Source organism: Hydra viridissima, unplaced genomic scaffold (assembly GCF_058129835.1).
Source record: "Hydra viridissima isolate aposymbiotic clone 2 unplaced genomic scaffold, HvirCarnegie_v1 scaffold_9, whole genome shotgun sequence".
NCBI classification, from domain to species: domain Eukaryota; kingdom Metazoa; phylum Cnidaria; class Hydrozoa; order Anthoathecata; family Hydridae; genus Hydra; species Hydra viridissima.
In genome coordinates this window covers 6,720,772-6,733,973 of record NW_028324308.1, presented here as the reverse complement: position 1 = coordinate 6,733,973, position 13,202 = coordinate 6,720,772, and the positions used below count along the sequence as shown (strand labels likewise).

General features: G+C 32.3%; 2 protein-coding genes across 6 annotated transcripts in view; both read right to left on the bottom strand.

Annotated features, from left to right (window-relative positions):
• Positions 1–4,878: 4,878 nt before the first annotated feature.
• Positions 4,879–8,974, bottom strand: LOC149883780 (uncharacterized). Its single transcript, XM_090098920.1, has one exon. It carries the CDS (start codon positions 8,074–8,076, stop codon positions 5,086–5,088), a length of 2,991 nt encoding a protein of 996 aa, XP_089955046.1. The 5' UTR covers positions 8,077–8,974; the 3' UTR covers positions 4,879–5,085.
• A 2,842-nt stretch (positions 8,975–11,816) lies between these two features.
• LOC145185114 (voltage-dependent calcium channel type A subunit alpha-1-like) overlaps positions 11,817–13,202 on the bottom strand; it is a 38,367-nt gene continuing 36,981 nt past the window's right edge. For all 5 annotated transcript variants that reach the window (XR_016455293.1, XM_090096813.1, XM_090096815.1 and 2 more), the window contains exons 37-41: positions 12,897–13,002; positions 12,685–12,789; positions 12,432–12,535; positions 12,221–12,259; positions 11,817–11,931 (exon numbers count right to left, since the gene is read on the bottom strand). Coding sequence is in view for 4 of the 5 variants with exons in the window: in XM_090096813.1 (XP_089952939.1) it covers positions 12,227–12,259; positions 12,432–12,535; positions 12,685–12,789; positions 12,897–13,002 (348 nt within the window). In the remaining variant the exon portion in view is untranslated. The remainder of the gene's footprint in view (positions 11,932–12,220; positions 12,260–12,431; positions 12,536–12,684; positions 12,790–12,896; positions 13,003–13,202) is intronic.

Below are 13,202 nucleotides of genomic sequence, written 5' to 3'. Positions count from 1 at the left end.
TCCAAAGTTGATATTATTAGACAACCACGAGAGCCACTTAAGTATTGCTGCGTTGAATTATGCAAAGACTAATGGCATAATGTTGCTGACCTTCCCTCCGCACTGCAGCCATAAGTTGCAGCCTCTGGATGTGAGCGTATTCGGTCCCTTAAAAAAACACTACAACAGAGCCTGCAATGATTGGATGACAAACCATCCTGCGACTCCAATCACAATTTATGACATAGGAGAATTACTGGGGACTGCTTTTCTGTTAGCATTTACGCCAAGGAATATTTCCCAAGGGTTCAAAGCAGCAGGAATCTATCCATTTGATTCCCAAATATTTACAGAGGAAGATTTTTTAGCTGCAACAGTTACAGATAGACCAGATCCAACTGTTTCAGATACAACCATTGAATCGACAACATTACCCTCAACATCAGTATCAACCACTATAGAAATACCAACCTCACTAACTGACTGTCAACTTATTTCTCCGGAACAAATACGACCATTCCCTAAAGCCGGAATGCGTAAAAATAACAGAAAACCAAAGCAGAAAGGAAAGTCTGCTGTTTTAACGGATACTCTAGTCAAACGGCAATTGGAAGAAGCTGCACAAATGCGTGCAAATAAATCTAAGCCTAAGTCCATTGCCCCAAGAAAAGAAAAGCGTAAAATATTAATAGAGTCCAGTGATGAAGGATCATCAGAAGTAGAGTATGCCGATTCTTCATCGGATATTTCAGAATTATCTTCTGGAGAAGATACGGATGATTTTAACCAGCCCATAACCGTCGATGATTTCGTGCTTGCTATGGTGCACGGAGCTAAGAAAAAGTCTAGCAGGCACTATATTGCCAAAATAATTTCGAAAACGCAAGATGGTTTTAGCGTTAAGTGGCTGAAAAATCAAAATAGGGCAACAAAATTTTATATTACAGATGAGGAGCTGACCTTCGTTCCTGCATCCGATATTGTTCGAAAATTGCCAACTCCTCTATTTCACGGAGAAACGGGACGATTCGCCAATTTATATTCCTTTCAATTCGATTTTTCCAATTATTCCATTGTTATGTAAACATAGTGTTTTATTAATGTTTAATAGTTGAAATATTCATACAATTTTTTCACATCGAAGGTGTATTTTTTCACTAATTTGTGTTTTTTTTATTGTATAATTTTATTGTTATCACGTTTATTTTGTTTATTAATTCTATCTTTCTTAACTAAATATATTATCAAAATAAAAACTAATATTATTGTAGTTTCACTAGTATGTACCCAGTCAACCCCATAGGGTGGCCCAGTTAAACCCGTCACTGTGGTTAACTGGGCCACGGGACACATGTCTAAAAAATGCAATATTTACAAGGCCACAGCATATATTAACTAATTCATTTGAATTTATTAGATGGAATATTAATATTCTCATAGTTATGAACGGAAAAAATATTGAAAAGCAGTAATTTGTTACAATTACATCACCCAAAAAAAAACTGTACCCAGTTAACCTCACTTTACCCTATATATAGCATTTTATTTTAGAAGTAATAAAAAACTTACCAGAGATATGATTTGTATTCTATTTTTTTATCCAGAAAATCTTTGTATTTAGTGAAGAACAAACTGCTTTTTTTTCCACATTTGTTAAAGTTTTTTGGCGCTAATTCACTTTTCTACCCCCCTTTTTTTATTTTTGATTATGATAGAGAATTTTATCCTGATTAAGAATCGTATAAAAACATAGACCTAAAAACCAAAGGAAAGTTCTCTAATTTGACGTTGAAGTGTCAAAAAAATATACCAAAAACGCTAATATTCGCCATCTTTTTTTACAACACTACTAAATTAATAATTAATGCCGTAAACATGAAATTATTCATTAAAAAAACTTTATAGTCCGGTTTTTATTTCGCTAAAACATTTTATGGAGAAATTTGTTATGTATTTTCTTTTTATTTTAGTTTTTTTTTTTTTGAAAAAACTTCGAATTTCAATAACTTTTTTTCTTATTTTCAGATTATATAGATTTTTTCAAAAATATATTAATGATTTTAGATAAACAAATGTTACTATATACAAAAATATTATTCAAACGGGATATTCATCTACGTAAATTCTGACAAATAATCGGGAATCATTTCTCGATTTGTGGGCCTAAACATAGCTTTAAATTTGGCTTTACTTCTTTGCCACATTGCCTCAACCCTGTTTGTTGTAACACTTGTTGCGGGATCAACAAAATGTAAAGTATGGTTTACTGTACCATGTTGAAAACCTTGCGCTGCTAAACCTCGGTATGCTGCCCACATATCGCTCCATATTTCAGTTCCAGGACGAATCCATTGTATGATGATGGGTAGTAAGGTTGCAGCATCGCGGTGCGCTACAGGAATGAGTAACCCTTCTTTATTCGCTATATCGTACCAAAAATCCATTGATCTTCTACAATTCTACCTCGGTTGTATTTCCTTCTTGAAAAAAATGATTCATCTATTTCCACTATTGAACCTGGTCCTCCTAATTGCACACGGTTATTAAGGAAATAAGTAACGGTAATGTCTCTACAAAATTGATTCCATTCATCAGCAGTTTTATTGCTACCAATTTCTAAATCCTTTTGAATGTCTTCTACTGAAAGGCCACGTCTTTTTCCGGCGTTACGAGTCCAAATATAGGTAATACCTATTATTTGCATGCATCTCCAAATCTTTCCATCAACATTATGGCTATTTTGTTCGTTGCACTGGATGTTACATCGAAGACAGATCATATTGATAGCAAGTAAACCAAACTCCCTGCACCAACGAATACACTCGTTATTATTGTTTTTAAACCTGCGACCAATTTCCGGTGTCATGTTAATATTTTACTCCGTTGAAATTTTACTGCGCAGTAAAATTATAGCGTTAAAATTTTACTGCGCTCGTTATTTTTTTACTGTCATCAAGAAAAGAAGAGATGTTAAAGTTTTTGGGAGGGGCGGGTAAAAATATACATGTTTTATAAAACTAAGGGTACTTCAATTTTTCTTTTAATGAAACTTTTATTATTTAATGCATACATTAAATGATAGTTTACTTTCCAGGCCAGATTTTGATTCACTTTTTTATGTAAAGCTATGCATTTTCCCTTATTTTTTTTGCAATACATCAATTTGTTATCTATAATTGCAAAGTTTTTACATTGTCTTTTAAAGTTTGCCTTTTTTCCTCTCTCATTTACACCTTCAGGAAACTTTTTGTCATTCAAGTATTTCCTGATATCATGAAAGTTAATATTTTTGTACATCTTGAAAACGCCAAAAAAAATAAACGCCAGAAACTGTATATTAAAAAAGTCAGTAAAAAAATAACGATAGCAGTAAAATTCCAACTTTGAAATTTTACTGCGCAGTAAAATTTTTACGTTGGAATTTTGCTGCGCAGTAAAATTTTAATGGCAGTAAATTAAAAACGCTACACCGGTAAATTAAGGCTATCAAACTCAATAATAGTCGGTCGTCTAGATTCGCCATTTTAATTTTAAAACAGAAATAAAGAAAAATTTCTTATAGAGAGAGTCTTTTATAATTACATTTTGTTTTTTGCAAATTTTTTGCATCGGAATTTTCATGAATACTTTCTGAATTTTCATGAGAATTTTAATTACTTTTAAACACAGAAACCAGGCGGCGTAATTAAATAGTGAAATTTTAAAGTGTTGTAAAAAAAGATGGCGAATATTAGCGTTTTTGGTATATTTTTTTGACACTTCAACATCAAATTAGAGAACTTTCCTTTGGTTTTTAGGTCTATGTTTTTATACGATTCTTAATCAGGATAAAATTCTCTATCATAATCAAAAATAAAAAAAGGGGGGTAGAAAAGTAAATTAGCGCCAGTTTTTTATCAACTCAAAAGCAAGTCTTCGAAAAATTTTGAAACTAACCATACAACCAGCATTATTTAGTGCAACAAACTTAGACTCCAAAAGTTTTGCACAGGCTTTAAAATTTTTTCTTAAGAATATATGCCTTGGGGGAAATGTATGTGTTAAAAGTTGACGAAGAGTGAATGTAGCCATTTTGATAGTTAATAAAAATCATCGCAAGGTAAAACTGAATCAAATAAAAACTTACCGGAAGTTATTGAACTACGGAATTTTCATTTACTTCACAGAATTTAGTCGGTTTTTGAATAAAATTCACAGTTGTAAAAATGATTTTTAAGCATGAGGTCACAGAGGTCGCCTCAATTTTTTTGCATGGCAGTTAAGTCAATTCGCAGTAGCTATATTTTATTCAAAAAAAACGAGGCGACCTCTGTGACCACATGCTCAAATGAATCAATGTTTAAGAAATCAAAAAATCAGCAAAAAAATGCTATGCCAAAACCCTTTTTTTCTATTTCTAGTTTTACATTCAATTAAATACATGATTATCTTAATTTCGCATAAAAATAATATAGAAATTTAACATTTATCATATGCTTTGAAAGGATTTTAACAAAAATGCGAGTTTTTTAAAACCTCAAAAAAACCCTTAAGGTGGTAGACTGCTAAAAAACATTGAAAAAAGTAGTTTTTCAAAAGTTGATTAGTTAAAAACTTTAACTATTGCTGTTTTTAAAAACATACATATTATTTTACAAAAAAACATAAAAAGGCCTAAAAAAACAGTTTAAACTTAGTAGGGTGATTTTGCTTCCCCTAGCAACGCTCATAGCAACGTCAAAATAAGGCAATTTTAACTAAATTTTACAAAATCTAAGCACTCAAACCAATAGCTACTTCTTTGTTTTTTGTTTTTCTATGTTTAAATGACACGGTGTGAAAGAATGTAGTTTTTTTTCTCGCAATCAACAAGTCACTAAATAGCAATAATTTTCTCTTCTAACTAACTCTCCCCTTTTTACAAATTTTCTCCTTTATATATACCCCATGCTTTTCCCAAAATATCCTTCCACAAACCGTCATAAATCACCACAAACACATATTTACAATTCTTATTGGTAAATCTATTAAATCCCTAAAGCTATTAAATCCCTAACGTAAAGCTATTAAATCCCTAACGTCATCAAATGTTCTAGAACTTTCCGAAATTACACTCCTCCTTGATCCTTACGGATCATCCAAATAGTAATCAAGGTATTTCGAAGGCATGCGCCGTTCCCGACCACTCCGTCGCAAAAGCATGTCGATTTCTTGGGGTCTATCTTCAGCGTCGATATTTTCCTCGTTCGTCTCTAATACATCTTTAATTGGATCTCCTTGGTTTTCAGCGTCCACTTGATCAGTTTCAACATTCATCTCTACTTCCTCATCAGGGATAATGTAGGGCTGAGTATCAGTTCGAGGTCTAACATGTTTCACATGACGCGGAATGCCGTTCACTTCTACGGTTTGGTTTAACGCATTCCGAGTTACCGTAGCTGGTTGCCACTTTGTATGGCACCTCGCATTTGGTGGTTTCAGCCAGACTTTATCGCCAATTCGAAATCTCTCGTTCAGGACATTTCGTGCAGGAAGATTCTCTTTTTTCAATCCTTTCACACCAATGGGGTAGCTGTATATTTTGCCCATCGGGCTTGCACCATTTTTGTCGGCTGAGACATTGTACCAATATAGTGCTTCCGGTATCGACATTTTTGATCGTTCTGCTATTCTCTTGATCGTACGGTGGTTTCTTTCCACAATTCCATTTCCTTCAGGATAATAAGCGGCTCTATATCTAATTTGCACTCCCCAACTATCAAGGAAACTCCTTATCTCTTTAGTCTTAAATGTTGGCTCATTGTCAGTTAATATCTCAGACGGTGCTCCACGTTCACAAAAAACAAGACGGAGTATTCGGACTATGGCAACACTTCCGTATGAGCTCGATAATTGTCGCCACAACGCGTATTTTGAAGGTCCACAATCAATTAGACTCAAAAACTTGTCAGTGCCATAATGCGTGATATCCATGGCCAATCTCTCCCAGTTTCCTTTAACATCCAATTTTCCTTTTTCCCACCGTATTGGCGCTGGATCTATTGACTGACATGGTTCGCAATTTTTTATCACACTTCGAACATCGTTTTCAGTAGCAGTCGGAATTGTTTTACGAACAAAGTTTAACGTTCGATTCACTCCAAAATGTCCAGTTCTTTTGTGTATATTGGAAATAGCTTCAGCCTTCGTAGCTGCGACTCCCATGCAACTATTCCGACACTCTGGCACAGTCAGTTTGTTGAGCCATCTGCTGCGAACTCTAGTTAATGCGTCGGCCAAATTATCTTTAGAAGGAATGAGTTTCACCTCGACGCTAACATCGTATTCTTCAATTAGTTGTTGCAACACGCTCAGTCTTCTTCGAATCAGCATTTCCCCCGTCGCTTTTGATCTCAACCTTGATTTTCCCGTAAGGGCGTCAGAAACCCAGTGGTACACAGTCACGGAATCGGTAAAAACAGTCACTTTCTTCAGCTTCCACATCAGAGCCATATTCATTCCCCGTATCACAGCGTCTAGTTCTGCCATGTTTATATGAACATCAGACGTTTCTTTTCGCAGCCATGTTGCATCCTCCACAGTAGTCTCCCCAACTTGAATAAGAGCACCAATCGCTAAAGAACTGGCATCAACCCACACTTTTCCCTCATCACCACGCACAGCCCAATTACCACAAGCAGGCTCGCAGCGTTCCACCTCAGCAAATACTTCCTGAAGCACCCACTTAACGTTCTCATCACAAACATCATCGTCCCAACCCGTCGTCAGACTGACAGCTTTCCTCTTCAAGAGACTACAAATCACTCGCAACCAACCACACACGGGTAAATGTCCTACCAACTGTCCACAGATTGAAAACACAACTCTCCTGGTTAACTTTTGCGAGATAGCATCAACTCGATTCCCTCTGGACCACATCAGTTTGTTACCAACCTTGCGCACACACAATCCTAACACACGAACTCCATTATCATCAATCTGCTCACCATCTTTACTCTCTAAACCATATTTCAAAAAATGCCTCTTGACATAATCAAGACTCACCACACTTTCGTCTACGAAAATGTCGTCTACATAAGCGGACGTTCCCCTCTTCACTAATTCGTCTTGATTAATGACGGCACTCACAACGGATTTCATGATCATTGGCGCAACATTCAATCCGAAACCAAGTCGTGTCAAGCAATACCTTTTATTTCGAAACACCACTGTTTGGAACGGCCAAAGAGATTTATCAGTTTTTAGTTGAAGATAAGCCTTGCGTAAATCGATGATTGCTGGTTTGTTACCCATCCTTCTCCATTCTCTAAGCTTTTCGACACACACATCTGCATCTCTCGTGTATGCCTCAATTAAATCGTTAGCTTCTCTCCAGTCTAGAACAGGTCGGATTTTGTTGTCTTTGTTTCTCTGAATGACAGCCATTAACGGAATCTGCCCTTTGGGCGGCCCCAATTCATTTTCGTTGTACTCTAACAGCCATTTCCGATCAATCCATTCCTGTAGTTCGTTTTCATAGTCTGCTCTAGCGTATTGTGGAATTCCGTACTGTGCCACTTTATTATACAATCGGTTGGGGCCTTCTCCATCTCTCCATTTCCATTTGACTCTCCATTCAGCACCATTAAAAACTGCTTCATGATCTTTCTTTTTTATTTCGATTTTCTTGACTTTGTTCTTGTTCAAAGCCGTTGCTCCACAGTAACTTAATCCGAACTTCGCTTTTCCCAAAGGAGAGATGGATACTCCTCCTAGTAACTTAATGGAACTCATTCCAAGCATCATATCGACTCCAAACGGTTGGAAATCCACTAAAATAACCTGATCACGTGCTTTAATGCCATCAACCTCAAGAATCACGACCGCTGACCCAGTGCACTGATGAACCTTTCCTTCAAACGTTACTACCTTTTGAGAGTTTGAGTACCTACATTGACTTCTGGGCAGGAATTTTTTATTCAAAATTGTCTTCGAACACCCTGTGTCTACTAACGCTGTCGCAACCATACCGTTAACTTTCAAACGAATAACAGATAATGCGCTCATTCCACCGATGTTCAGGAGCGAGGTAGCGCAGATACCTCGCTCCTGCAATCGTTTCCCTGCAGCTTCCAGCATTTCGATGCAATGTGTCCTTCCTCACCACATTTAAAACATCTAACAGTCTTCGGAGACAAGCTCTTCGCAAGCGAACAGTTCTTTGCAATGTGATTCAAACCTTTACAGTTGTAACACACTAACGCAGTTTTTGTAGCATGGCGTCTAGACACAGCGCCAACAGCATCACTGTCAATCACATTTGCACAGTTCATAGCAGCTCTCACTCTGGGTAACATTTTATCAATCGGGTCCATTACGGCTCGAAATCTTGATGATAAGACTTCTGGCAAACCCACAACAAACGCCAAACGCACAGACTCCTCTGGTAATTTAGCTAGATAGGCTAATCGTCTTAAATCAGCTAAAAACACGTCAACTTTTTCTTCGTCACATAATTTTCGTTTTGTGAATAGTTCATATATGCAGTGTAGGCATCTATAGAAAACGCCGCTAATAACACACGCTCGACTTCCACTACATCTTTTTTGACTTCCGCGGTTAAAGCATCGTACACTGCATAAGCAGCTTCTCTGAGAAGAATCGGAAAAAGTAGTTCAAGCTTTAAGTTCTGAATTTCAGCAATCACTTTTGTTCGTTGAATCCAAACAGCAGCATCCGAAGTGCCATCATACGTTTCAAACATATCAAACAATCTCATACTTGGTTCCATGGCCCGGTTAGCTTGTAGTTTTTTTTCTCGCAATCAACAAGTCACTAAATAGCAATAATTTTCTCTTCTAACTAACTCTCCCCTTTTTACAAATTTTCTCCTTTATATATACCCCATGCTTTTCCCAAAATATCCTTCCACAAACCGTCATAAATCACCACAAACACATATTTACAATTCTTATTGGTAAATCTATTAAAGCTATTAAATCCCTAACGTCATCAAATGTTCTAGAACTTTCCGAAATTACAAAGAACAACGTTGTTGAATTGGTTTATTACTATATATTAACTCGATAAAAGTGCATACTATCAACATGGGTTCTGCAGAAAGAAGAAATAAGTCTAAAAGCAAAAAACGTAAATGTTATAGATTACTTGCGAATAAAATTTACTTGACTTCTGAATATACTACTTCAAGTTCAAATAATACATCAAATAATACATCTCTAACAAATACTTCTTCAAGCAAATCAGCATCTGCTGAAAAGTTAAATTTACCTACTTCTGATACTCCAAGTATTAGTCAAGATAGTAATCCTGAATGTTACATTATATTTAATTCTGATGTCTTGAGTTCAATTTTAAATCTTGTTGGTTCTTTTTCACACAAAGATCTTGGTGCAAACAAGTTATTAAAAAGATGTCTATACAAGTAACATTATTTATTTAACATTATAGGAAACTTAATGCAATAATTGTCAAAGAAGTAATAGCATAAAACGTCAAACAGTGTAAAATTATATAAAGTACTTAAAGATGTTTCTGATATTCATAAACGATTTTGTTAACTTTGGTGATACTTAAAAACAATAACACCAAAAAGATTAGACCTTATCCCGAATATACATAACAATTATGGAAGGATTAACTTAACGAAATCAAATAAAACTGAAGAAATTAGCAAAGAGAACATAAATAAAATAAAGTAAAGGACACTTCAGCTAAATTTATTTCAAAAGTGAAGAAAAAACTAAAACAATGTGGTAGAAACCATGATTCATTTATAGAAAAAGAACACCAATGGTTTTAAGAAAATCTTATGACCAATAAAAGAAGCCACTTTGGTTCTAGAAAACCCCATAAACAATGAGTAGTCCTTGGAAAGCGAAGCAAAAGAGAAAAAATAAAAGAACTAGGTGTTGAACATCATGCTCTATTTAGTCTCTGCATAATATTTTAGTGGAAAAAGTTAAATAATATCCTAAAAATATTTTTTATTCTCTGTATTCAGCTGCTACCATTGATACTGCCAAAGCTGTGCTTATGTGAGTTTGTATGGCTAGTATGTTATGCCTCCTACAGTACACAAACTGCTACTGCATAGTACTTCCATATTACATAAACTAGCTCTGCCAATAATTGGCAGATAATTGTTATTCAAAGTCATCAATACGTCCTCAGAACATAGCACAATTATTGTGCTATGTTCTGAGGACGTATTGATGACTTTGAATAACAAATTTTAGAAAGCATTAGAATTATCTAGAAAAACCATTACCAGATGAAGTTATTAAATTGATTGTAAGATAAAAAATGAAATAAATATAAAAAATCTGAAAAAAAAATAATTTTTATGTATCAACATCTTTTAAAAATCATTGTTATGCAAATATCAAGTAGAGTAATGTACCAAGATGTTGTGTATTGGCTTGAAAATTCTGAAATTTTAATTAAAATTATTTTCTATGCGTGCAGCCAAGCCTTATGCGCGCGTGAACTCGTATGCACGCAATTTACGCGTCAAAGGTGCGCATAAAAAATATATTTGTCAACAAATTTGAATTCTTAGACCCAAAAAACTATTAATTTCACATATAATATGTTTCTTTACAATTTTTATTAAATTTTATTGATTTTTGTGCCGTATTTTGATCATCCTGAGTCACTTTGCGTCTCAACCAAACACCAAATGATACGGCTAATACCCCATTTATACTAACGGTAATGTAATTAATTCGATAAGTCTTACAAATATTCATAAAAAACGCTAGGTTTCATCATAGAATTTTAGATTAAAACACGGTTTGTTCATAGTGTTTTAATCTAACTTACTATGATGAAACTTATCATTAAAATGGTGTCATTTTCGTTACAAGAGTTTCCTACAAAAGACAGTCAAAAATGTAACCAGGCGAGCTACGGTTGTCGCCGAATTTTTACATGTAGCGAACACCCCCATTGAAATTTTTAAATCTATCTTTTGTAAAAATCCTGTTTTGCTAAGAATCTTGTTTTGCATGAAAACAGAAGACAAGGAAGTTGTCTACAAAAAAACTAAATAAAACTCCATTAACTTCTTTCAACATTGAATCCCTAAGTTCATCAAAAGTCTTCAAAACTTTCTAAATTTTTTAGACAAGAAATGAAAATAATAATAATAATAATAGTAATAGTAATAATAATAATAATAATAATAATAATAATAATAATAATAATAATAATAATAATAATAATAATAATAATAATAATAATAACAATAATAATAATAATAATAATAATAATAATAATAATAATAATAACAATAATAATAATAATAATAATAATAGTAATAATAATAATAATAATAATAATAATAATAATAATAATAATAATAATAATAATAATAATAATAATAATATAATAATAATAATAATAATAATGATAATAATAATAATAATAATAATAATAATAATAATAATAATAATAATAATAATAGTAATAATAATAATAATAATAATAATAATAATAATAATAATAATAGTAATAATAATAATAATAATAGTAATAATAATAATAATAATAGTAATAATAATAATAATAATAATAATAATAATAATAATAATAATAATAATAATAATAATAATAATAGTAATAATAATAATAATAATAATAGTAATAATAATAATAATAATAATAATAATAATAATAATAATAATAATAATAATAATAATAATAATAGTAATAATAATAATAACAATAATAATAATAATAATAACAATAATAATAATAATAATAATAATAATAATAATAATAATAATAATAATAATAATAATAATAATAATAATAATAATAATAATAATAATAATAATAACTTGAAAAAACAGAAATCTCATTTTACGAATTTATTTCGAATTTATTTACAAAAATACTGTTACAATGTTAAATCCACGTCTTTGTTTTCTATGTAACATCCATATCTTTTGCTTTTCATGTAATCTCAAGCTGTAATAAGAAATTGCAATTTGGTTTAAATTACAAAAATTTAGGTTGAAAAAAAAAAAATTTAATGCATGGAATAATTTAAATAATTTTAAATGTACCGAAATATAATTAAGGCGGTTATATTAAACCATTGAACGAATTAAAGCGATTCACTTTTTATAAAATATTTTCGCATACTCTTAATTAAAGTGTTGAATTCACCGTTTTGGTGTAAATTAACACCAAAACGGTGTAATTTTACACCTTTTTATTATAAGTGTACAATCAATCTTCAATCAAAATTACTTACTAATGATTAGGCTTCGCTCATGAACGGCATAGGATCAATCTATTGTTAAAACATATATGTATTATTGTTAAAATGTATATGTATTATTGTTAAAACATATATGTATATACTTCTAAATGTTGTGCATGAGAAATATTTTTAGTACTGGAGCATATGGCAGTCCAAAAAAAATTTCAAAAATAAAAAAATACAAAAGTTGTTTAAAACATACGGAATACACTGATTTTCTATGTTGACCACTTTTCCGCATATTTTTGTAGTTCTCCCATATAAGTTTTGCAGAATAAATTTTTCCTATAGTCATGTGCTTGGAGTCTATCAATACAGTGAAAGCTCTTATCAAACATGCTTAATCAAAATGAAAAAACTTCCATAGTCATTCTCAGCATTTAATGTCTTTCTAAAAACAGTTTTTGCTTATAAAAACTCTCTTTAGTTGAAATCTTTTTTTTTGTAAAATTTACCTCTTGGAGCCCTAGGTATTATAAGGTCCAAAGTACGCTTTGAAATATTTGGAAATTCCTGCTTTAACATTTTGCGAAATGCTTGGTCGTTACTTTTTAAGTTTGCTATAGAAAAGGCAAAAGAATAAGAGAAAAGAATAAGAGAAAAAAAAAAAATAAAAACATAAATTATTGTAAACCTTATCTTATGACATTTATTAGGATTTCCTCACCATTTTCAGTATAGATTTGCAGCCCAGTGCGTACAAGTGCAAAAAAAGTCCCAGTATAGTCGACGGTGCCATCTTTATACAAAGTCATATTCATTTTAACTAAACGCTGCAACAAGAAAATCATATATAAACTATAACAATCATATGTAATGTATTAAAATCATATATAAAATGTCAAAACTCCACTTAATAAGACATCACTGTATATTTATGTGAAACAAAAATCGAATAATAATAAAAATTTATACTGACAACAGCTACAGGTCGTTGATTTACTTACATCAACAACAATTAAAAAATTTTCAG

Coding starts and splice junctions, on each gene's coding strand:
- LOC149883780 (XM_090098920.1), bottom strand. CDS start 8,076: ATGCTGGAAGCTGCAGGGAAACGATTGCAGGAGCGAGGTATCTGCGCT.